Source organism: Aquarana catesbeiana, linkage group LG02, assembly GCF_042186555.1.
Source record: "Aquarana catesbeiana isolate 2022-GZ linkage group LG02, ASM4218655v1, whole genome shotgun sequence".
In the NCBI taxonomy this organism is placed as follows: domain Eukaryota; kingdom Metazoa; phylum Chordata; class Amphibia; order Anura; family Ranidae; genus Aquarana; species Aquarana catesbeiana.
The window spans coordinates 647,783,511-647,810,111 of NC_133325.1; the positions used below are offsets into that span (position 1 = coordinate 647,783,511).

The 26,601-nt window shown below is 42.2% G+C and overlaps 1 protein-coding gene across 1 annotated transcript in view; it reads left to right on the top strand.

The window, feature by feature from the left end:
- Nucleotides 1-26,601, top strand: part of PHEX (phosphate regulating endopeptidase X-linked) — a 398,049-nt gene that overhangs the window by 51,347 nt on the left and 320,101 nt on the right. Inside the window, exon 2 of the mRNA XM_073616504.1 lies at nt 16,515-16,580. Within this exon, the coding sequence (XP_073472605.1) occupies nt 16,515-16,580 (66 nt within the window). The remainder of the gene's footprint in view (nt 1-16,514; nt 16,581-26,601) is intronic.

Genomic DNA, 26,601 nt, shown 5'->3' on the forward strand with positions numbered 1-26,601 from the left:
CTCTAGACTGCTTTTACAAGCAGTGGGAGGGAATGACCCCCCCCACCGTCTTCCGTGTTTTTCTCAACAAGGAACCTGAGAATGCAGCTGGTGATTCAGCCAGCTGACCATAGAGCTGATCAGAGACCAGAGTGGCTCCAAACATCTCTATGGCCTAAGAAACCGTTAAGCTACAAGCATTTCATGACTTAGATTTCACCTGATGTAAACAGTGCCATTGGGAAATTGGGAAAGCATTTTATCACACCGATCTTGGTGTGGTCAGATGCTTTGAGGGCAGAGGAGAGATCTAGGGTCTAGTAGACCCCAATTTTTTCAAAAAAGAGTACCTGTCACTACCTATTGCTATCATAGGGGATATTTACATTACCTGAGATAACAATAAAAATGATTTAAAAAAAAATGAAAGGAACAGTTTAAAAATAAGATAAAAAAGCAAAAAAAAAAAAAAAAAAAAAAAAAAAAAAGCACCCCTGTCCCCCCCTGCTCTCGCGCTAAGGCGAACGCAAGCGTCGGTCTGGCGTCAAATGTAAACAGCAATTGCACCATGCATGTGAGGTATCACCGTGAAGGTCAGATCGAGGGTAGTAATTTTAGCATTAGACCTCCTCTGTAAATCTAAAGTGGTAACCTGTAAAGGCTTTTAAAGTCTTTTAAAAATGTATTTATTTTGTTGCCACTGCACGTTTGTGCGCAATTTTAAAGCATGTCATGTTTGGTATCCATGTACTCAGCCTAAGATCTTCTTTTTTATTTCATCAAACATTTGGGAAATATAGTGTGTTTTAGTGCATTAAAATTTAAAAAAGTGTGTTTTTTCCCCAAAAAATGCGTTTGAAAAATCGCTGTACAAATACTGTGTGAAAAAAAAAAATGAAACACCCACCATTTTAATCTGTAGGGCATTTGCTTTAAAAAAATATATAATGTTTGGGGGTTCAAAGTAATTTTCTTGCAAAAAAAAAATTTTTTTTCATGTAAACAAAAAGTGTCAGAAAGGGCTTTGTCTTCAAGTGGTTAGAAGAGTGGGTGATGTGTGACATAAGCTTCTAAATGTTGTGCATAACCCATTTTGACCCAATTTTGGAAAGTAGACACCCCAAGCTATTTGCTGAGAGGCATGTCGAGTCCATGGAATATTTTATCTTGTGACACAAGTTGCGGGAAAAAGACAATTTTTTTTTTTTTTTGCACAAAGTTGTCACTAAATGATATATTGCTCAAACATGCCATGGGAATATGTGAAATTACACCCCAAAATACATTCTGTTGCTTCTCCTGAGTACGGGGATACCACATGTGTGAGACTTTTTGGGAGCCTAGCCACGTACGGGACCCCGAAAACCAAGCACCGCCTTCAGGCTTTCTAAGGGCGTAAATTTTTGATTTCACTCTTCACTGCCTATCACAGTTTCGGAGGCCATGGAATGCCCAGGTGGCACAAACCCCCCCCCAAATGACCCTATTTTGGAAAGTAGACACCCCAAGCTATTTGCTGAGAGGTATAGTATTTTGCAGACCTCACTTTTTGTCACAAAGTTTTGAAAACTGAAAAAAGAAAAAAAAAAGTTTTTTCTTGACTTTCTTCATTTTCAAAAACAAATGAGAGCTGCAAAATACTCACCATGCCTCTCAGCAAATAGCTTGGGGTGTCTACTTTCCAAAATGGGGTCATTTGGGGGGGGGGTTGTGCCACCTGGGCATTCCATGGCCTCCGAAACTGTGATAGGTAGTGAGGAGTGAAATCAAAAATTTACAAAAAATTTACACCCTTAGAAATCCTGAAGGTGGTGATTGGTTTTCGGGGCCCCGTACGCGGTTAGGCTCCCAAAAAGTCCCACACATGTGGTATCCCCATACTCAGGAGAAGCAGCTAAATGTATTTTGGGATGCAATTCCACATATGCCCATGGCCTGTGTGAGCAATATATCATTTAGTGACAACTTTGTGCAAAAAAAAAAAAAAAAAATTGTCACTTTCCTGCAACTTGTGTCAAAATATAAAATATTCCATGGACTCAACATGCCTCTCAGCAAATAGCTTGGGGTGTCTACTTTCCAAAATGGGGTCATTTGGGGGGGGGGGGGGGTTGTGCCATCTGGGCATTTTATGGCCTTCAAAACTGTGATAGGAAGTGAGGAGTGAAATCAAAAGTTTACGCCCTTAGAAATCCTGAAGGCGGTGATTGGTTTTTCGGGGCCCCTTGCGCGCCTAGGCTCCCAAAAAGTCCCACACATGTGGTATCCCCGTACTCAGGAGAAGCAGCTGAATGTATTTTGGGGAGCAATTCCACATATGCCCATGGCTTGTGTGAGCAATATATCATTTAGTGACAATTTTTTGTAATTTTTTTTTTTTTCATTATTATTTTTTGTCATTATTCAATCACTTGGGACAAAAAAATGTAATATTCAATGGGCTCAACATGCCTCTCAGCAATTTCCTTGGGGTGTCTACTTTCCAAAATGGGGTCTTTTGGGGGGGCTTTGTACTGCCCTGCCATTTTAGCACCTCAAGAAATGACATAGGCAGTCATAAACTAAAAGCTGTGTAAATTCCAGAAAATGTACCCTAGCTTGTAGACGCTGTAACTTTTGCGCAAACCAATAAATATACGCTTATTGACATTTTTTTTACCAAAGACATGTGGCCGAATACATTTTGGCCTAAATGTATGACTAAAATTGAGTTTATTGGATTTTTTTATAACAAAAAGTAGAAAATATCATTTTTTTCAAAATTTTCGGTCTTTTTCCATTTATAGCGCAAAAAATAAAAATGGCAGAGGTTATCAAATACCATCAAAAGAAAGCTCTATTTGTGGGAAGAAAAGGACGCAAATTTAGTTTGGGTACAGCGTTGCATGACCGCGCAATTAGCAGTTAAAGCGATGCAGTGCCAAATTGTAAAAAGTGCTCTGGTCAGGAAGGGGTAAATCCTTCCGGGGCTGAAGTGGTTAATAGCACAGGCAGGCTCTTGAAGTATTTCCAGTTAGTGTACTGTGTACCCTGCACAGTTGCACCTACGGTATATCTACCTGAAGACAGGTGCTTGTGTGCTTCTTCTGATCCTATTAATAGCACAGGCAGGCTCTTGAAGTATTTACAGTCAGTGTACTGTGTAACCCTGCACAGTTACACCTACAGTATAGCTACCTGAAGCCAAGTGCTTGTGTGCTTCTTCTGATCCTATTAATAGCACAGGCAGGCTCCAAAACATCTCCCGCTTGGGCACCACATGCTTGACCAGACATATGTTGACCTGCCATGCAGTTCGTTGCCCAGCGTACCTAAAACACCCACACCAAAGAACAAAGAGGACCTCTCCTTGCTCCTCATCAGCTGGAATCTCCAACCCAACTATACCTTAAGTCTTCTCTGAGGCCTGCACTGAGAGGAATGAAGGTGTAGAATTGGGTGTGTCACAGCCAAGTACTTGCAGGCAATCTGCACTTGGTACACCAACGTCAGATTGTACCAGGCAAATTTCCCTGCCCCAGCTGCTGCACCGCAGAAAGAAGTTCACTCCCAGCCATCCACATGTCCAGCGGTTGAATGCTAGCTTGGCCACATTGCTAGCACTGCAACCGCTGCCTTTTCAGCTGGTAGACTCTGTCCTCTTTCGTGAATTTGTGTAATGTGCGGTACCTCAGTGGCAGGTTCCCAAAGGCCATTTCTTTTCATGGAAGGCCATTCCGGCTCTCTACCAGCATGTGGAATGCAATGTCTTGGCCTCGTTGGACAGGGCGGTCAGCAGTAAGGTGCATATTACTGCTGACTCATGGTCCAGCAGGCATGGGCAGGGACATTACCTTTCTTTCACGGAGCATTGGGTGACTCTGCTGGCAGCTGGGAAGGATGCAGGACAAGGTGCAGTAGTGTTGGAGGTTGTTCCGCCACCACGCCTCCAAAATGCTACTACTGGTGATTCTGACACACCTCTCTCCTCCACCCCCTCTTCTTCTTCTTCCTCCATGGCCTCTTCCTGTGCTTTGTCCTCGGAACCAGCGGTGCTCCGTAGGCGTTCAAGGGGCTACGCAAGTACGCAGGCCAAAAGATGCCATGCGGTGCTTGAGCTGGTGTGCTTGGGGGACAGGAGCCACACTGGGGCAGAGATTCTGTCAGCTCTGCAGGGGCAGGTTCAGAGGTTGATGATGCCACGCCAGCTTAAGCCAGGAATGGTGGTTTGCGATAATAGCACCAACCTCCTCTCCGCCCTCCGACAGGGACAACTGACCCATGTGCCCTGTTTGGCTCACGTCCTTAACTTGGTGGTGCAGCAGTTCTTGGGCAGGTAACGGGGCTTACAGGATGTCCTGAGGCAGGCCAGGAAAGTCTGTGTGCATTTCCGCCGGTCGTATAATGCCAGTGCTCGGCTGGCTGACCTCCAAAAGGAATTTAACCTGCCCAAGAACCACCTAATCTGTGACATGCCCACCAGGTGAAACTCAACATTGGCCATGCTGCAGCGGCTGCACAAGCAGCAGAGGGCCATCAATGAGTATCTGTGCGACTATGGCACCAGGACAGGGTCAGGGGAGCTTGGTTTTTTCCCCACGCCAGTGGGCCATGATCAGGGATGCATGCACTGTCCTGTCACCATTTGAGGAGGCCACGAGGATGGTGAGCAGTGACAGTGCATGCATCAGTGACACTGTCCCCCTTGTCCACCTGTTGGAGCACACTCTGCTTGGAATAATGGACAGGGCACTTGAGGCAGAACAGAGGCAGGAAGAGGAGGACTTCCTTAGCTCTCAAGGACACCTTTATCCAGACAGTGTTCCTGCATGCCCACTGATCACACAGGAAGAGGACGAGGAGGATTGTGTCAGCATGGAGGTAGAGCCTGGCACTCAGCATCAGTAGCAGTCTTTAAGGGATCATTTACAGTCCCAAGACACCCATGGACTTGTACATGGCTGGGAGGAGGTGGCTGTGGATCATGTCGTCCTTAGTGACCCAGAGGACTCCGGACCGAATGCCTCAGGAAACCTACGCTGCATGGCCTCCCTGATCCTGCAAAGCCTGCTGAATGATCCTCATATTCGTGGTATCAAGGAGAGGCATCGTTACTGGCTGGCAACCCTCCTTGATCCACGTTAAAAGGGTAAGGTTGCGGACCTTACCTTGCCGTCGCAGAGGGAGCAGAGGATGAAACATCTTCGGGAGGCTTTGCAAAAAGGTCTGTGCAACGCATTCCCAGAGACTGGAAGGTTACAAACTCCTGTTCCTGGACAACGTGTTGCTGAGGCTTCGGTCAGTCAAAGAAGATGGAGAAGGTGGCCATCTAACCGATGCGTTCAGACACATTTTTAGTCCGCAGCACCAAGGTATGATTGGTTCCAGCAACCATCGCCAGCGTCTGTTTTACATGGTGCAGGAATACCTAGGGGCAAGATCTGACTTGGACACCTTTCCCACCGAAAATCCTCTGGGTTACTGGGTCTTGAGAATGGATCACTGCCCAGAGCTTGCACGGTATGCAATTGAGCTATCCTGTTATGCTGAGGACTATCCTCTTCCTCCTCAATGATCATGCTGATAACTTGTAAGAATATTTTTGGTTCTGGATGCCGCCACCAGTGGCTAAGGCCCAATTTTTCTGCCCCTGTTCAACAGGGGCGTGTAATTACAATTTTTGATGCAATACTTTGCAGCAGGGCTCGTTCCTGCGCTCCAACTAGAGTATCTGTGAGGGGTTGCAGTGTTGTGGCACCAGCACCAGTGCCTAAGGTCCAATTTTTCAGCCCCTGTTTAACAGGGGTGTGTAATTACAATTTTTGATGCAATACTTTGCAGCAGGGCTCGTTCCTGCGCTCCAACTAGAGTATTTGTGAGGCGTTGCAGTGTTGTGGCACCAGTGCCTAAGGCCCAATTTTTCTGCCCCTGTTCAACAGGGACATGTAATTACAATTCTTGATCTAATATTTCACAGCAGGGCCCGTTTCTGCGCCCACCAAGAGTAACTGTGAGGACTTAGAGTGTTATGGCACCACCACCACCACCAAAGGCCCAATTTTTCTGCCCCTGTTCAACAGGTGCATGTAATTACAATTCTTGATCTAATATTTCACAGCAGGGCCTGTTCCAGCACCCACCAAGACTAACTGTGAGGACTTACAGTGTTGTGGCACCAGCACCACCACCATCACCAAAGGCCCAATTTTTCTGACCCTGTTCACCAGGGGCATGTAATTACAATTCTTGATTTAATATTTCACAGCAGGGCCCTGTGAGGGCTTACAGTGTTGTGGTAACACCAACACCTAAGGCCCCAATTTCTGCAGAGTATATAGGGCAGGCCCCTACTTTCAAACATCCAACTTACAAACGACTCCTACTTGCAAACGGAAGGAGACAATAGGAAGTAAGATGAAATCTACCCCTAGGAAGGGAAATTCTCTCCTGTAAAAGTTAATATGGGAAAAACATTTCTCCTTTCCACTGATGCTTTATCACCAATCTTTGTTTCACTAAAAACCCCAAATTTTCAAAAAACATTTGTCATTGGGACAGAAAGTGAGGTGAAATCTTCTGAAGAGGAGCACAGATAGCAAAACAAATGTCACAGGGGTGATAACCCTTCCCTATGTTTTCCAAAAAGCTTAAAATAGATTTTTTGGCTGGAGCTAAACACTTTAAAAATGTACCAGTTCAAAATTACAAACAGATTCTACTTAACAACAAACCTACAGTCCCTGTCTTGTTTGCACGACCTGTATACTGCTGTTCAGAGGGTCTGGGGCCCCACGCCTTTCCTTTTTTAATTTGGGGGCGGGGTTCCCCTTAATATCCATACAAGACCCAAAGGCCCTGGTAATGGACTGGGGGGGGGGGGTACCCATACTGTTTGTCTCACTGATTTTCATCCATATTACCGGGACCCGACATTACATTAAAGCCGTAAGCAGTTTTAAATGACTTTTATTCCTTTAAAAATGTCATTTTGTGGGACTGTTCTAAGCATGGAAAACACGCGCCACTTTACAGACATACTATAGACACCCCCCAGGTATGATATTTAAAGGAATATTTCCCTTTTTTTTCACTTTAAGCATCATTAAAATCACAGCTCCCGAAAAAAAGGGCCGTTTTTAAAACTTTTTTTTGCATTGATACCCGGGTCCCCAAACCCTTTTTAGGACAATACCATGCAAATTAGCCTTTAAAATGAGCACTTTTGATTTCGAACGTTCGAGTCCCATAGACTTCAATGGGGTTCTAACGTTCGTGCAAAGTTTCGGTCCGTTCGCGGGTTCTGGTGCAAACCGAACCGGGGGGTGTTCACCTAATCCCTACTAGACAGGGTGGACCATATGCAGAACTAAACTCGGTTAATAATTTTCCAACTTAACCATCAGGAAGTGTTAGTGGAAATTGTAACATCACAAGATAACACCTCAAATATCAAAGTTAGTAAAACAGAAGGCAGCTGCACTCCAAATGAAAAGCCATTATAAAAATGAAATGAATGGTCCAGTGCAAAAAAATTACCAGGATGTATTCTCTTTTACTAATATTAAAAAAGCTGTAACATGCAAGGTTCCAGGGACCAGAAATCAAAGTTCAATCTTCACTTACGCTGACCACATACTGCAAAAATTTCAGCCAATATCTGATGCCTTGGCTGAAATTCAAGTAGTGTCAGCACTGTTCTGTTAATCTAGACCAGAAGAAGTAATTATTAGGACATTTTTCCACATGGTTTCTGCTGGTGAAAGGCTGCATTCCAGGCTGGTTGGACAACAACTGAAAGGTCTCTCCATCATTGCAGATCTTGTCTTCAGGTCTCTGACACCAAGACAGATGCTGCATTGTGATCATCCTCAGGGGCCACTGCAAATGAACTTTGACGCAACTTTTATTTGGAGGTATCTTTATTAATAAATATACATACCCCAGTATATGTGCACAATTCCACTTCTATCAGGCCCTTTGCCGATAATACCTGTTTGTACATTGATGTATGTATTATTATTAATCTTTTATTATAAAAAGCTGGTATTATTTTTATACTGATGTGCATCTATATGCAGTATTTATGGCTAAAGTTATATGCTGGCTGCAGTATTTCATCTGCTTCCAATTACTTTGATTAAATTACTGGTTATTTTCCAAGGAAGGGAATCCGCACTGTTCACAGAGCCCTGTCCTGGGTGGAGGCACTGCCATCTTAATTTTCAAACCCACTCTTTCACTTAGCAAATTTTCTGGTTTTCCTAATTACCTTTTAGCGCAATATCATGCTTGAGGAGTGCCATATGTCATAACCCCTCCCCCCCAAATGAGAGCTACACATGGATGGGAGAATCTGTTAGATTTCTTTCATTTAGCATGCGGGTTCAACTAAATACATCTATATGTGTATGGCCAGCTTTAAAGTGGACCGATTTACAGTAAGGCCTCTTTCAGACGAACGATCCGTTCAGGTCTGCCTGTCAGTTTTTTAGGCGGACCTGAGTGGACCCTCCATAGACATCTATGGAGCGTCGGATGTCAGCGGTGACATGTCCGCTGACATCTGACCCGCTCCGAAAAAGTGTAACGGAGGAAAAACCTACTTTTCCATCCGTTTTCGGATCAGATCGGGTGACGACGAACTCTACGGTCCATCGTCATCCGATCTCTGTCATCTGCCTGCTCAGCGGGGATCCACGGAGCGATCCCCACTGAGCAAGCGGATGTTCACGGGGCGGATCATCTCGGATCCGTCCCGTGTGAAGAAGCCCTAAGGCACCCTTTCTCCACCTAGATAAAGCTCATGATAATACTTATCTATAACAAGGATCAGGTCCCTCTTCTGACCAGTGGTCACCATTTCTTGGAGAGCTCCAATTCCTCCAGACAGCCATGGCTCAGGACATGATCTGTGTAGGGCATAGGCACTTACTAGCTGCTTAAAGCGTATTTCCACTTTTGCAGTCAAATTTGAGACCCCCGCCATATGTTACAGTGGGGCAAAAAAGTATTTAGTCAGCCACCAATTGTGCAAGTTCTCCCGCTTAAAAAGATGAGAGAGGCCTGTAATTGTCATCATAGGTATACCTCAACTACGAGAGACAAAATGTGGAAACAAATCCAGACAATCACATGATTTTTGAAATAATTTGTTTTCAAATTATGGTGGAAAATAAGTATTTGGTCAATATCAAAAGTTCATCTCAGTACTTTGTTATATATCCTTTGTTGGCAATGACAGAGGTCAAACGTTTTCTGTAAGTCTTCACAAGGTTGTCACACACTGTTGCTGGTATGTTGGCCCATTCCTTCATGCAGATCTCTTCTAGAGCAGTGATGTTTTGAGGCTGTCGCTGGGCAACACGGACTTTAAACTCCCTCCAAAGGTTTTCTATGGGGTTGAGATCCGGAGACTGGCTAGGCTTCTCCAGGACCTTGAAATGCTTCTTGATCATTGTTATGCTGAAAGACCCAGCCACGTTTAATTTTCAATGCCCTTGCTGATGGGAGGAGGTTTGCAGAACTTGCACAACTGGTAGCTGACTAAATACTTTTTTGCCCCACTGTATATGTTCCCGTTTACACAGCGTACCTAAAATAAATGTTTTAAAATGTTTCTTACCTAGGGGTAGGCTGTCCAATAAGGGCGCACGGGCACCACCCCTCCCTGTCCATCGCCACCTCCCCTATCCATGCGTCTGGCCCCTTTCAGGACACTGGTGCATGGATTCCAATGCGGAGGGGCTATTTTTTTGAAGCACAGATTAGAGCCAGGGTCGCAGAGAGTGTGCTCCGAGCCCACCCAGGTGTGTTGATTCCCTGTTGTAACACTGATCCTCCTCCCGGCCAATCAGGAAGTGGGTTTTGACACCGGTCACCCGATTATCTTAAAGGACAAGCGATCCTATTGGACACCTAGGAGGAGGAGGGAGGAGCTGCACGGCGGAAGCCACCGTGATGCAGAAAGGACACAGGAGCCACTGCCCGCCACCCGTAGGAGCCCGCAACTTGCCCATAGGAGCCCGCAACCTGGCCGCTGCCTGCAGGAGCCCGCCCGCCTGCAACCGATGGTGTAAGTGCCGGGGAAGGCGAGGGATGCTTGTTTGCCGCCCCCCCCAAAAAAGAAAACACCACCAGCCGCCACTGTTCTTACCTCTTGGATGTTTGTTTGGAGCAGGCCTCTGGGCAAACAGCAAGCTACTCTGAACAACTTTGCAGTGATTCTGTCCCCACTGATAAACAAAGACACACTTAGTTTTGCATGATTAACATACATTTCAAGAAACCCAGCTTCTAGGTCATTAACTCTTTGTGAAGAGAGTGTTTAAACCTACAGTAGTTTACAGCTAATAAGGACATCTGCCAGCACAGTACAACTCATAACTCCCTAGTCCTCTCCTTAACATTACAGAGAAAGGAAGGCTGCGCAGGTGTTTAAAAAAATAAGTGCATTTAAAAAACTAATCAGCAATTTGTATTTTTTAAATTAAGTCATGAAATGTGAATGAGAACATGTAACAAATATTAAGTATGTGTTATCCCAATCTGGCTGCAAATTGCATTTTATACTGGCCATACATTTTACAATCACCATGACTCACTAGTCACAGAAGATACTAGATCTTGGTTATAGTTAAGCACGTCTGCACTTTTATTAAAAGTTTACCCTAGCTAACAGTAAGGGCCAGTAAGTGGGCCTTCCAGTAATTTGTGTTTTAGATCCTCTTTGACCAATGTGATCTAGTAACTTTTGTATGGGTTTGCCTCTGGAATGTATTTATAAAAAATAATTGCATAGCAATTTGACCACCGAAAGTGCATGTACTGTTCTCTGCACATGAAATGAAAAAAACCCCAAAACAAATGTTATTAGGCTATTACCTGTCCCAGCCAGGTGTTCTTCATTTTTTGAAAACAGAAAATACCACAATTGACCACTAGAAGGCAGTAAGTATCATCTGTATTACATGCGATATTTATCACCATCTTGTGGATAAATGCAGTAATTTCCATTTAAATCAAACACAGCATAGAAAAAAAGGTATGTAAATCCTAACAGTGAGCAGCACTTTTTTTTACCCATTTTGTTCTGTTAAATACAGTATACTATTTAAAGTGTATTGTCAAATCTGTTCTATAAGTGCAAAAATATACACGTTAATTCTGTCAGAAATATAGTGGACTGTTAATGTAGTGAGATTACAAAACTGAGCTGAAATCTCAAACATTGTTATCGCCCTTTTCTTAATTCTCTCTGTGGACTAGAACATGTCCCCACTATGTTATGGAGATGAGGAGAAGAGTGTTCGGTAGTTGCAACACATTTCCTGTCCTGGGTGACAATGCTGCTTCTCCATGGAGAAAAAACAGTGAGTAAGCGTTATCACTCTAGGGTAGGAAGTGTGTTACTGGCAGAAACACCAGGTGAAAATAATGCAGCTACCACATCTAGGGACCAGTAAGATGCGCATGAGGGGGGTCTTCCTAACCCTCTTGTAAAGTGTGATATTGTAACTGTACTGTCTTTTTTATTTTGTAAAGCATTGCATAAACTGTTAGTGCTACATAAGTCTAGGTTTACATCTATGTGGGCTGCTCTTGATGCGTTTTTCAGGCACATTTTGCAGTGCGTTTTGCATTTTTAAACCCTCATTTTGATGCGTTTTTGCATGCAGTTTTCATGCATTTTTTTTTCCTTTAAACACACTGTATATACACGGTATATAGCTGGTTGCTAAGAAGTGGGCCGGTAAGCCGCCCGCCTCATCCTTAACTACCGATGGGTCATCAGTTGACAGCAGGGTTCCCCGCTGACAGCTGAATTAAAAAAAGAAATGGCGGCAAAAAAAATTGTAAAAAAATGGTGGGAGCCCTTGGAGCCCCCCAAGTCCATACTAGGCCCTTCGGGTCTGATATGGATTCAGAAAGGACCCCCCCACACTTAAATTTGAAAAAAGGCAGACCCCTATCCAAGCATGCAGCCTGGCAGGTCAGAAAAGGAGGGGACAAGCGAGAACCCCCCCTCCTGAACTATACCAGGCCGCACGCCCTCAACATGGGGAGGTGCTTTGGGTCAGGCCCAAAGCACCTTGTCCCCATGTTGATGGGGACAAGGGCCTCTTCCTGACAACTCTGGGTGGTGGTTGTGGGAGTCTACGGGCAGGGGGCTTATCAGGATCTGGAAGCCCCCTTTAGAAAAGGGGCCCCCAGATCCCGGCCCCCCATGTGAATGAGCATGGAGTACCCCTACCAAAAAAAAAAGAGACGTTTTTTGACAAGTCCTTTATTAAAAATGAGAAATGTCCCTCATCGTAGCTCCAATGTGTCTTCTTCCTCCGGTGGTTTCTTCTCCCTTCGCTGTCTTCTTTCTCTGGTCTTCTCCCTCCAGTGGTTTCTTCTCACTTTGCTGTCTTCTTCCTCCGGTGGGTTCTTCTCCCTCTTCTCCCACCTGTGATGTGTTCTTCCTCGCCACAGCGGACCCGCTAAAAATATAAAAAAGGTCTTCCTCTGACGCTGGCTGCCTCCATTGTGTCGGCTCCCACTGTCTGCTATTTCCTATATAGCCATAGGGCGTGGACATTAGACAAGCGAATGACAGAAAAATTTGTTTTGTTTCATTTCGTTTTGATTAGTTAATCTAGTTATTTGGTTTAGTTCAATTCGGTTGATTCGTTCAATTTGTATTCGTAATTTGTATTCGTAATTTTCGAATTTTCTTCGAATTTACAGATTTTTTTCGATTTGAAGCGTTTAAATTGATACATTTTCAAATCGGTTGAAACGAAAATGTTATATTGTTTTCGATTTGAATGCAGCAAAGTGAACAAACAAAAAAAAAATCTTCATCAAATAATTTCAATTTAAATCACCTTTGGCTTAACAAAAACAGCATTATTTCGAAATGGTACTCTAATAACACACACAGACTTTGATTTCAGCAATATGCGTAGTTAGAATTCGACTGGAGTTCAATGTAAAATTCAATTCGAATTTCAGTCCGAATTTCCGAAATTTGGACGAATTTCGTTTTCGTTATTCGGAGCATTCGGTAAAATTTGTTTATGTTGTAATTCAGGTATTCGGATATATCCAAATCTCTGAATAACGAAAAGTTTGTTCGAATATTAATTTGTAGCGAAACGAACCGCACATGTCTATGTCTAGTGGACATCTGGTGACGTCACCCATTAAACCCACCCCTTGTGACGTCATGTGTCACATGGCTATATAAGAAATGGCAGCAGCGGGAGCCGACACAACGGAGGCAGCCAGCGTCAAAGGAAGATCTTTTTTATTTTAAGTGGGTCAGCGACGGTGAGGAAGAACACATCACCGGAGGGAGAAGAAGGAGAAGAAACCACCGGAGGGAGAAGACAGCAGAAAGAGAGAGAAGAAACCACCAAAATTTTTCACTTTCTGTTATAAAAATTATCCAATAAAAAAAATTTTAAAAAATCTAATTTCTACATACAATTAGACCAAAATGTATTCTGTCTTTGGTAAAAAAAAAAAAAAAAAAAAATCCCAATAAGTGTATATAGATTGGTTCGCATGGAAGTTATACTGTCTACAAACTCTGATTTTTTTTTTATACTAGTAATGGCGGTGATCAGCGACTTATAGCAGGACGGCTGACAATCTGACACTAATGCCGCGTACACACGGTCGGACTTTTCAGCTACAAAAGTCCGACAGCCCGTCCGACAGACTTTCGACAGACTTTCTACGGACTTTCAACAGACTTTTTAACAACCGGACTTGCCTACACACGATCACACCAAAGTCCGACGGATTCGTACGTGATGACGTACACCGGACTAAAATAAGGAAGTTGATAGCCAGTAGCCAATAGCTGCCCTAGCGTGGGTTTTTGTCCATCGGACTAGCATGCAGACGAGAGGATTTCTGGGTCTGGCGGAGTTACGACGTAAAGATTTGAAGCATGTTCTAAATCTAAAGTCCGTCAGATTTGTGACTGGAAAAGTCCGCTGAAGGTCCGGTGAAGCCCACACACGATTGGATTGTCCGCTGGATTTGGTCCATCGGTGTCCGTTGGACAAGTCCGGTCGAAAAGTCTGACCGTGTGTACGCGGCATCACAGACACTTTGTGGGAACTGGTTAACTGCCACTGACATCTCCAGTGATACTAATACAGTGATTAGTGCTAATAATATACACTGACACTGTACTAATGACAATGGGTAGGATGGGGTTAACATCTGGGGCAATCAAAGGGTTAAAGGTGTATCTAACTATGTTTACTGAGTGTACTGTCTGGTGCTTTTACTAAAAGACATGCCGGTTTTTATCCCCTACTTTTTAAACCCAGCACGTCACCACTGTCAGAAGAGAGCTTTGTGTTGCATGACGGTGATCGGCATGTGCTGGAGCCAGTGACCACACAGCCAGGTGGACAGGCACGCATGCATGCCCCCTACCTGGAAATGCAGAATCACGTATATATATATATATATATATATATATATATATATATATATATATATATATATATATATATATATATATATATATATATATATATATTGTATATATACATATATATATACATATATATATGTATATATATATATATATATATATATATATATATATATATATATATATATACACAGTATCTCACAAAAGTGAGTACACCCCTCACATTTTTGTAAATATTTTATTATTTCTTTTCATGTGACAACACTGAAGAAATTACACTTTGCTACAATGTAAAGTAGTGAGTGCACAGCTTGTTCAGCTTGCATAGCAGTGTAAATTTGCTGTCCCTTCAAAATAACTCAACACACAGCTATTAATGTCTAAACTGCTGGCAACAAAAGTGCGTACACCCATAAGTGAAAATGTCAAAATTGGGCCCAATTATCCATTTTCCCTCCCCGGTGTCATGTGACTTGTTAGTGTTACAAGGTCTCAGGTGTGAATGGGGAGCAGGTGTGTTAAATTTGGTGTTATTGCCCTCACTCTCTCATACTGATCACTGGAAGTTCAACATGGCACCTCATGGCAAAGAACTCTCTGAGGATCTGAAAAAAAAGAACTGTTACTCTACATAAAGATGGCCTAGGCTATAAGAAGATTGCCAAGACTCTGAAACTGAGCTGCATGATGGTGGCCAAGACCATACAGCGGTTTAACAGGACAGCCTCTCAGTGCTCAGACCATACGCCACACACTGCATCAAATTGGTCTGCATGGCTGTTGTCCCAGAAGGAAGTCTCTTCTAAAGATGATGCACAAGAAAGCCCATGTCCTGTGGTCTGATGAGACCAAGATAAACTTATTTGGTTCAGATGGTGTCAAGCGTGTGTGGTGACAACCAGGTGAGGAGTACAAAGACAAGTGTGTCTTGCCTACAGTCAAGCATGGTGGTGGGAGTGTCATGGTCTGGGGCTGCATGAGTGCTGCCAGCAATGGGGAGCTACAGTTCATTGAGGGAGCTATAAATGCCAACATGTACTGTGACATACTGAAGCCGAGCATGATCCCCTCCCTTCAGAGACTGGGCCGCAGGGCAGTATTCCAACATGATAATGACCCCAAACACACCTCCAAGACGACCACTGCCTTTCTAAAGAAGCTGAGGGTAAAGGTGATGGACTGGCCAAGTATGTCTCCATACCTAAACCCTTTTCAGTATCTGTGGGGCATCCTCAAACGGAAGGTGGAGGAGCGCAAGGTCTCTAACATCCACCAGCTCCGTGATGTTGTAATGGAGGAGTGGAAGACGACTCCAGTGGCAACCTGTGAAGCTCTGGTGAATTCCATGCCCAAAGAAGGTTAAGGCAGTGCTGGAAAATAATGGTGGCCACACAAAATATTGACACTTTGGTCCCAATTTGGACATTTTCACTTAGGGGTGTACTCACTTTTGTTGCCAGCGGTTTAGACATTAATGGCTGTGTGTTGAGTTATTTTGAGGGGACAGCAAATTTACACTGTTATACAAGCTGTACACTCAATACTTTACATTGTAGCAAAGTATATTTTCTTCAGTGTTGTCACATGAAAAGATAGAAGAAAATATTTACAAAAATATGAGGGGTGTACTCACTTTTGTGAGATACTGTATATATATATATATATATATATATATATATATATATTAATATACAGTATATGTGTGCTGTCGGCAAGTGGTTAAACTAAAAAAGCTGCTTAAAAATAGTTTAATATCACTTTAATAATAATAATTGTATGAACATTCTGTTCTTGAGTTTAGATATACAGTACTAGATTAATAGGGCTAGTTGCACTGTCTTTTTGAATAATCCCATATGTCTTAATTTAAGAAAATAAGGCAAGAAGTAAAATGATATCACTCTTATTACATGAGTGAACAGAACATGAAAAACATCTGTATGCAATAATGGTCGACTCTTTTTATTGTATCCATGGTGATTACCGTAAAAGGAAATGTTCCTTGCATTACAGTTCTTTGCTTAAAGCAGGTATTTGTATTTTACAGAATGCAGTCCTCTGCTGAATGTCATCACAGTGATAACTAATGCAAATCTGTCTCTTTATTTTTCAACAGTAACTCAAGGACTTATTCGTTTTCACAAGGAACGCTTTTGTTTAACTCCAGAATGTATTGAAGCTGGTAAGACTGAACAGAAGAATATTTATATATATTCCCCTTGATAAGTGTGAATCAGCACATACAGTACAGCAATTCTTTCATCCCCTCTGTGACTTTTATAGACTTTTTATAGTTAAAAAGGAGCAATCCTCTTTCTCTCTGTTCGTATTCTTCAGACACAAAGCATTGTAAGCAGCGCAGATTCTTGGAATTCAATTTTATAACTGATCATGCCACTATAATAAGCCATTCGTTTTAGAGAAACATCAGTAGAATAGAGAATTAACCTTTACAGGGAACATGCTCATAATACTAAACAGTCATAGCAAATGTTGCTTTTCTGATCATAATATAATTAAGAATCATTGGTAATGTATTACTGAAGGATTCATTGACTATAACATCCACACCTTTATCCTTAAAGTGACACCAAACTCTAATTTAAAAAAATGAAAACTCTTTTTAAGTATGTATTCTTAACTCATAAAGGTACCTACAATTGCTCTCAACCTCCTCCAAATCCCCACATTTCTTTTTTTGCTGCTGTGATCTGAAGTCCTGTTAAAGCGTGGCTATGCTCATTCTGCATGGTCCCACTATATGTAGGAACGTAGCCACCCTATCTCTTACACACTAGATGAGGGACTCTGGGCTATAGGATTTGTAGTGAGTATGGAGCAGTACACATGACCATAACTAAGAGCCCTTTCATACTCACAGTGCCCGGGCGTTGGCAGTAAAGCGCCACTATTTTTAGCGGCGCTTTACCGTCGTATTAGCGGCGCTTTTCGGCCGCTAGCGGGGCACTTTTAACTCCCGCTAGCGGCCGAAAAAGGGTTAAAAGCACCTGCAAAGCACAGCTGCCCATTGATTTCAATGGGCAGGGGCGCTTTAGGAGCAGTGTATATACCGCTCCTATAGAGCCTCAAAGAAGCTGCTTGCAGGAGTTTTTAGATGTCCTGCCAGCGCACCTCTCCAGTGTGAAAGCCTGTGGGCTTTCACATTGGAGTGATAGGAGAGGCGCTTTACAGGTACTATTTTTAGCGCTATAGCGCCTGTAAAGCTCCTCAGTGTGAAAGGGGTCTAAAGCTGGCCATACATGGATTAAAATGTAGCCAGTTCAGCAAGGTCTAGACGATTTTTGATACATATATGGCCACTATGGTTGAACAGAAGTTGATCTACTGATCAGTCAGAGACATATAAAGTGTTTAAACATCTCACACTGCAGATTCAAACCTATAGGGCTCAAAGCACAGTCAGTACATTGCCATTTTTGGGAGGAATTCCAGGCACAAACACCATTTTTATAGGTTCCTTTTAAGAATGCAAATTCACACTTTTTGAGTTCAGGTCCCCTATAAAGAACAATTCCAGCTATTACTATATTTTTACATAGTAACATTGGTCCAGCTTGGACCAATGTAGCTATGTATATGCCCTATCTGCTCAATACCCATGGGAGCTGTAAATCACTGAAGTAGACACCACTGCCCATGCAGAGTGGCCAGTCTGATGCATTATGATAAAGGAGGTTGGCCGCTTACCACTCAGAGATCCGAGGGCTGCACATCATAAACCAAAGGGCCGTAGGTTAGGCACCAGGGCCCTAAACACACACCTGCACAACTGTAAACAAAGTAACACACTATACCAGTGGTCTCCAAACTGTGCTCCTAGGGCCAGATATGACCCTTTGTTTGCCTTTATCTGGCCTTTGAGGACATGTTCCTGCCACTGAAACCAACAATGGGGCATAATTCCTGCCACTGATACCAACATTGGGACACTGTTCCTTACGCTGACACCAACAACGGCATATTATACCTTCCATGGGCACCAAACGTGGGGCACTATTCCCCCCAACGACATCAACTATTTCATCCCCTAATACAAAAGATCTGACATTGTCAACTACCACTGGGCACAATCCGGCCCCCCTAAAGTCTGAAGGACAGTAAACTGGCCCTTTCTTTAGAAAGTTTGGAGACCCCTGCACTATACTATAGAAATCATTATACCAAGATAGCCCTTTGATTTTGCAGATCCTATATTTTGTCCCAGATTCATGAAAATATTAGAATAAAGGTAAATATCAATGGCAAAACCAAATTTTGCCCTGGTATAGTTAAGGAGGGTCGAGGAATAATGGGGTCTGCTGCAATGGAAACAGATGTTGGTGTGTTGCATAAAAATTTTCAGTTCTATCTGCAGCAAATGAGGACAATTTGCATTGCAGAGGAATGTCTGCTGCATACTCTGGAGCTGCTTAAATATTCGCTTTTCATTTTAAATAAATTTAATTTGTCACGGACTCATGGAAATGCAGATGTGCGAATCTTGCTTTTTCAAAACCTTATGATTTGATTTGCATATTTCTGAACTCTGAACATAAATATAACAATGTGAATAGAATTAGGGCTACATTGTACCAGTTTGCAATACAGTCCACTATCTCAGCTATGCCTGCAGTTGCTGTGTATTTCATTTGGCATCATCGTGTCTGATTCATTTTCTCTTCCAGATAAATGCACATTTTTTTTCCAGGATGCCAAAAAACAAACATTTGAAATATCCTGGGTTTTTCATTCACTGAGTGTTTTGTATTCCTAACACAGATCTGTGCATTGGTGCTGCAATGATATTCAGACTTATATTACTATGAGTTCATAAGACCATATATGAATACTGCCTCTGGGTGGCACAGAAGAAACAGAAACATCTGAATGTTTCTCTACCTCTTCAACAGAAGGATGGAGGGACACGGTTGGAATTGGTTAATAATCAACTAAAATGTTATGTTAATAGTCCTGCTGCAGTAGGTATACCAATCACAATAGAAGTGCTGAAATACATTTAGCTGGTGTTCTTCCCTTTCTTTGGTGTCTGCTCACATTATATGGGTTAATTATGTGATTTTTGTACACTGGACGCCGGGGACCAATGTCTAGGCAGAATCTAACTAGTTGCTAGAAAAAAAAAAACTAAATATAAATGTAAAAACTCATTTTACTCACCAAAATCTGCAGTTATGCTGGGCTCTAAGCTAGAGTCTTGTCTCTTATTCTTTCTTTTTCATTTTTGTCCTTTTCGGATGTCCACGTCACTGCCTGCTGCAACTGTTTTGTGGTCCAATACAAGTTTGAAGCCTTTGTTAAGAAGTGTTCTACCTTAATAAAACTCATTAGAGGCTGAGTGTTTAAGCATCCTATAGATAAATGGCTGGGGACTTTCCCTAAAACCTTGTTTTCCCTGGCAGGTTCTGCATTGAACCTGCCATGGTCATGATGTTAGTCTGTCAAACATTAGGGGACTCTACTAAACTCATTTATTACCTCTATTTTTGGCTTGTTTAGAGTTTATGCCCACAGCCCTGCACTACTACTGTGTTTGTGGGTTAGTGGTTGCCTCCCATCTTTTTTCCTGTATAAGTCTCCTATCAGAAAATAAATGGTTGTCTCTGGCCTGGTAGCTGAGGAATCTAGCTGCGGAATTGGGGAAATCCTTCCTTCAGATCTCTTGGAAGATCATCACAATGGAAGTCAGCATGATGAATCCTGATCAACGTTCTGGAGCTTCTGTTGATTTTTGGTTGTCATTTGGACATTTGTCATTTGAACCAAAAGCATTGCGTGCCAAGAGAAGTAGAAGAAATAATTTCCTGGACAGAGCTTCATGTTCCAGCTTTCCCCACTGGTCACATCCCAGGCAGACTACTTCAGCCATTGATTAAAAAAAAAAAAAGAACCTTTTCTGGTCTTGCACAAGGACAATGTGCCCACTTCCCTTCCAAGGTGGTTTTGACCTTTCACCTTAACCGGAACATTGTGCTTCTGTTATTCTGTCCAATCCCAATACATAAAAAGGAGATTTCCTATCATTGTCTGGATGCACAGTAGTTCAAGCTGTTGCCACCATTAGAAGACTGACTTTTTCTTTGTCATCCTTGATTGTCCTTGTAATCGTAAACCAGCTTCTTGTTACACCATTTCTCAGTGACAGACACGTCATAATTCAAGGTTATGGTTTTAGTGATCAAGTTCCCCCCTTTCTTCTTAATACACACTTTACTAGGTCTGTGAGTGCTTCTTCAGCTTTTTGGCATCAGGCAATGCAATATTTGCAAGGTTTGCACCTGGTCTTCTGTTCACATGTTCTTTAAGTTTTACCAGGTGGATGTTCAGGCCTCCTCTAATGCTGGCTTTCGGTGTAAAAGTCTTTCAGGCAACTCTTTGAGATGCAGAAAGTCCCCAGTTTGTATTTAGTTGTGCCTGAACATTTTGTTTGCTATGTTTCCCAACACTCAATTAGATTGCTTTTGGACATCTCAATTGACTCTGAATCCTGTTTCTTTCAATGAACAACAAAGGAAATTATACAAGAAAAAAAGAGAGGGGCAAGTGGGACTTTAAATGAAGCATGTCAATTGAAAGTATAATAATGAATACATGTGAGTAGGTAAAATGATTGGATTTAATTAATAGTCAAGTCCATGATTTTGATGCATACAGTACCAATAAAGTAGTATAAATACAGACATAATCGCATGAATTGATATAAACGCATATTTAGCAGTAACAATCGAGGAAACTCAGTAGTGTAAACAAATCAATGGACATACATATATGCAATTCATAACAGAAGTACATGAATTAAAATCGCCAATCAAAATCACAAAATCGCATGAAATGAGAAAACTCAATAAAAAATTGATAAATGTCAGGGATATGATTTAGTCTTGATAGGGCATCCTTAGTTTGCGAACCCGACGCGTTTCTTGGCTTCTTGCCAGTCATCAGGGGTGGGATGCATAATTTAACTGAGGAAAACAAAAGAATATCATAAATATTGATACATGTGGAACCTCCGGCCAATAGAGAAAATCGTATCAGAAATGTCCAAATTGTCTACTTTGAATGGAAAAGCTACTTACAAAAATAGCCCAAAAGTCAAGAGGGGTCACCAGCAATGGGATCTGTTAGGGTGTGAGATATAACCGTCTCAACCGGGGTTGAGGCAGGGCACCGACCATCCTTCCAAAGTAATTGGAGGGTGGGCCAGGAGAGACCACAGCCGACTGATTCCTGAGCCCTCAGTATATTGGTCAATGAGTTGTAAATGGGAAAATCTGCAGAAAATTGAAAAAAATATGGTGTGTCAAAGGAAGTAAAACTGGAGTAGAAAGTGTTGGATGAATGAAATGACTGAAAGAAATATGTGCTTGGTGCATATAAAAGAGTAAATGTGTAAAAAATAGGATAATAAGGGGAAATGAAATGGATGCATGAAAGTGCACATGAAAAAGGATAAGTAAAGAAACCCATAGGGAATGTGTGAAGATAGAGGATGTCCTGCACTGGGTAAATAGGTAAGAGGATGGGAATATGTGTACTGTAAGCAGAAAAGAAGATGTAAAAAATATATATTAATTACCCATGTGTTGAATAGTGGCTGCTTAACAGAGCGGTCCTTTCCCAGTGAAGCACAGTGAGGGAGTGAACCGTCAGTCTGTTGGTCCCAGCTGATATACTCTGGCCCTGGGCGGGTCCCTGCCAGCGTCATGCATGACGTCATTGGTAGCTGAGAGATGAGAGAGCAATCACAGCTGAGAGTAACTCAGTGGATGTCTACTCATCACAGCTGTAGGCGTCAGATGGAGAAAAAACAAAACCCGGCTCACACCTTGCGGCATCAATTGATGCCACTTGGGGGGCCATTTTGTGCATGGCGCCGATGCGTTGAGATCGGGCCCCAACCGCCCCGAAATGCATGAGGGGAGGTGGGGAGGGAGCTGAGCGCATCGCAACCCCGGACAAAGAGACTGCAAAATATCAAAAACACTCCAGCCCATGTGCTGGATTTAAATCAATAAGTGAATTCCAGGGAATAAGGACCCTGGAGTTGGTACAAAATAGTTCTCAATAGACTCAAGGGAACACATGTAAAAATATGCTATGTAGTCACAGACTGTTACTCTGTTGGAAAATAAGTAACGGATTTGGGATAAAGATACAAAAAAATATATTTAAACTAAGGATAACAAAAATAATGATAGTGCGATTTGGTCACCGAGGGAGCGGGTGTCTTCCACCCAAATATATATATATAAACAAAAGAAAGTGACCAGTCGCATGAACTAAATATCAATGGCATGCTTCCATCCCGGGTTCATATATACAAGAAAAAAAGAGAGGGGCAAGTGGGACTTTAAATGAAGCATGTCAATTGAAAGTATAATAATGAATACATGTGAGTAGGTAAAATGATTGGATTTAATTAATAGTCAAGTCCATGATTTTGATGCATACAGTACCAATAAAGTAGTATAAATACAGACATAATCGCATGAATTGATATAAACGCATATTTAGCAGTAACAATCGAGGAAACTCAGTAGTGTAAACAAATCAATGGACATACATATATGCAATTCATAACAGAAGTACATGAATTAAAATCGCCAATCAAAATCACAAAATCGCATGAAATGAGAAAACTCAATAAAAAATTGATAAATGTCAGGGATATGATTTAGGCTTGATAGGGCATCCTTAGTTTGCGAACCCGACGCGTTTCTTGGCTTCTTGCCAGTCATCAGGGGTGGGATGCATAATTTAACTGAGGAAAACAAAAGAATATCATAAATATTGATACATGTGGAACCTCCGGCCAATAGAGAAAATCGTATCAGAAATGTCCAAATTGTCTACTTTGAATGGAAAAGCTACTTACAAAAATAGCCCAAAAGTCAAGAGGGGTCACCAGCAATGGGATCTGTTAGGGTGTGAGATATAACCGTCTCAACCGGGGTTGAGGCAGGGCACCGACCATCCTTCCAAAGTAATTGGAGGGTGGGCCAGGAGAGACCACAGCCGACTGATTCCTGAGCCCTCAGTATATTGGTCAATGAGTTGTAAATGGGAAAATCTGCAGAAAATTGAAAAAAATATGGTGTGTCAAAGGAAGTAAAACTGGAGTAGAAAGTGTTGGATGAATGAAATGACTGAAAGAAATATGTGCTTGGTGCATATAAAAGAGTAAATGTGTAAAAAATAGGATAATAAGGGGAAATGAAATGGATGCATGAAAGTGCACATGAAAAAGGATAAGTAAAGAAACCCATAGGGAATGTGTGAAGATAGAGGATGTCCTGCACTGGGTAAATAGGTAAGAGGATGGGAATATGTGTACTGTAAGCAGAAAAGAAGATGTAAAAAATATATATTAATTACCCATGTGTTGAATAGTGGCTGCTTAACAGAGCGGTCCTTTCCCAGTGAAGCACAGTGAGGGAGTGAACCGTCAGTCTGTTGGTCCCAGCTGATATACTCTGGCCCTGGGCGGGTCCCTGCCAGCGTCATGCATGACGTCATTGGTAGCTGAGAGATGAGAGAGCAATCACAGCTGAGAGTAACTCAGTGGATGTCTACTCATCACAGCTGTAGGCGTCAGATGGAGAAAAAACAAAACCCGGCTCACACCTTGCGGCATCAATTGATGCCACTTGGGGGGCCATTTTGTGCATGGCGCCGATGCGTTGAGATCGGGCCCCAACCGCCCCGAAATGCATGAGGGGAGGTGGGGAGGGAGCTGAGCGCATCGCAACCCCGGACAAAGAGACTGCAAAATATCAAAAACACTCCAGCCCATGTGCTGGATTTAAATCAATAAGTGAATTCCAGGGAATAAGGACCCTGGAGTTGGTACAAAATAGTTCTCAATAGACTCAAGGGAACACATGTAAAAATATGCTATGTAGTCACAGACTGTTACTCTGTTGGAAAATAAGTAACGGATTTGGGATAAAGATACAAAAAAGAACCCGGGATGGAAGCATGCCATTGATATTTAGTTCATGCGACTGGTCACTTTCTTTTGTTTATAACAAAGGAAATTAGATTTGTGTATTCACCATAAATTTCCTTTTCCCAGAGTTCATTGGGAGACACATTCCACCTTCTCTCTGTGTTTACAGTCTTTCTCTAGGCATTGCTTGGTACAAAACTGAGGCATGGTGGGATTTTGAGAAGGTATACAGGGCTGGTCTGGTTATTGTTCTGCCTCTCCAATCTGAGCACTGAAATTGTGACTTCTATAACTGATTAGTTTACAAGTGTCCAAATCCTCCTGTAGGCGGCTGTATAACCCAGTCCTGTGTTCCTCCCAAGAAATGCATTTTAGGGTAAGCACAAAACTCCAATTTTAAAGTCCTCCCCAAGTCTGGATAAATAAGGACCCCCGGGTAAGGATGTTCTAACTCTTCAGTAAGAAAGAGAGAAGATTTAGCACCCAGAACGTCATGTGACCATAAATTTATGCAAAGTATTTTCTTAATCACTGTAGAGATTTGTTACAAATGATGTGTGTGTGATCCCAGGCTGAAATACAGGTTTAATGTCTTCGTATAGTATGGCCACAGGTCTACTTTAATTAGATTTCTGTCCTCTGAAATGCAATGCTAATTATTTTGGAGTGGTGGTACAATAATGGGTTTCCACAGAAAGTTATGTTGCATGGTTGACAGCTGTAAACTCAATCCAGGAGCTAAAGAAAATTATTTATCTACTGTACTACAACATGTGACAGAGTTTTGGTTACTCTAGAATCCCAATGTAGAGTATCCAAAAGGGTTAGCTTTGATGGGGGTACATCTGTTAGCAAATCCAAAGAGTGTACAAGTACACAGTACATACGGCGCTCCTAGAAGAAGTGCAAAGTCCCTTGGTCCATTGGAACTTTCATCTGCATCTGTAGACCATCAACAGAGTAGAGGAATTGTGAAAATATATGTGTCACTGGCGCAAAACCTATCCTATCAAAAATAGTGTAAGTGGTATTTATAGCTGCTGCATCCAAAAAATATTTTTCAGAGAAAAATTAAATTAAAAGTGCTATGTGAGTGGATGCGCTGCTCCCATCTGTGCTCTCTATATTACCTGTGTATGTGCTATCTTAATAGCCTAATTTTGGACCGTACCCACGTGACCGGGAACGAACGGGGTTTGGAGAGGACGCGAACGCAAACAGGGGGGAACGTAAGCGGCAACGGAGACCATCTAGCACACACCAGACGAACCGGGCTGCAGTGCCCACCCGTCCTTAACTGCGGGAAAAGCTCGGTGCCGGCCTAATGGCACTTGGAAATGTGAGTGCAAAGTGTTTTTTATGTATGGAATAAAGGTTTTAAACGTTATTGCGCGATGATGGTTTTTTATCCGTTTGCATGAGGAACATTGAGGACCTGGTATAGATATTGGAGAAAGTTTCCTTTGAGTGGAGTGGTTATCCCTGTTAATGAACCAAAGGTGCAGTTTTAAAGATTAATCTGGTGAGTGGCAAATCTCACAGGTGGTGGTGAAGCACTAAGTCACTTTAATCTGATACCACACACAAGAGCACGCCGCCCACGGCAATTATAACGGATGATTTGCAACATATATGAAGAAGAGTCTATCATTATGTGACATATGTCACTGGACTTTTTATATGATTTAAAGTATTTGGATTAAGTTGTTGTTCACATGTGATGAACATATGATTATTGTATAAATGAGATATAACCTGTTAAGTGGATGGTGAACCAAATTAGGCTATTAAGATAGCACATACACAGGTAATATAGAGAGCACAGATGGGAGCAGCGCATCCACTCAGAGTAGAGGAATTGATGAGGCAGCTGGATGGATGGCTGAACAGGAGAAGGGACCGAGACTAGAACCTCTGAAGCTCCCGCAGAAGATTTGTGTAGGATCACCTCAATTCATTTTTGGGTACATCTGTTAGTCTGGTGACACCCTCAAAATCCCATGATACAATGAATTTGATAATCACAAATAATAGGCAACTTTATTCAGTAACAGCTGCCTGCTGAAAATAGGAGAAATGGTCAAAGTTCAATACAGGCATACCCCACTTTTAAGTACACAATGGGGTTTATTTACTAAAGCTGGAAAGTGCAAAATCAAGCTCACTTCTGCATAGAAACAAATGAGCTTCTAACCCCAGCTTGTTCAATTAAGCTTTGGTAATAAAACCTGGAAGC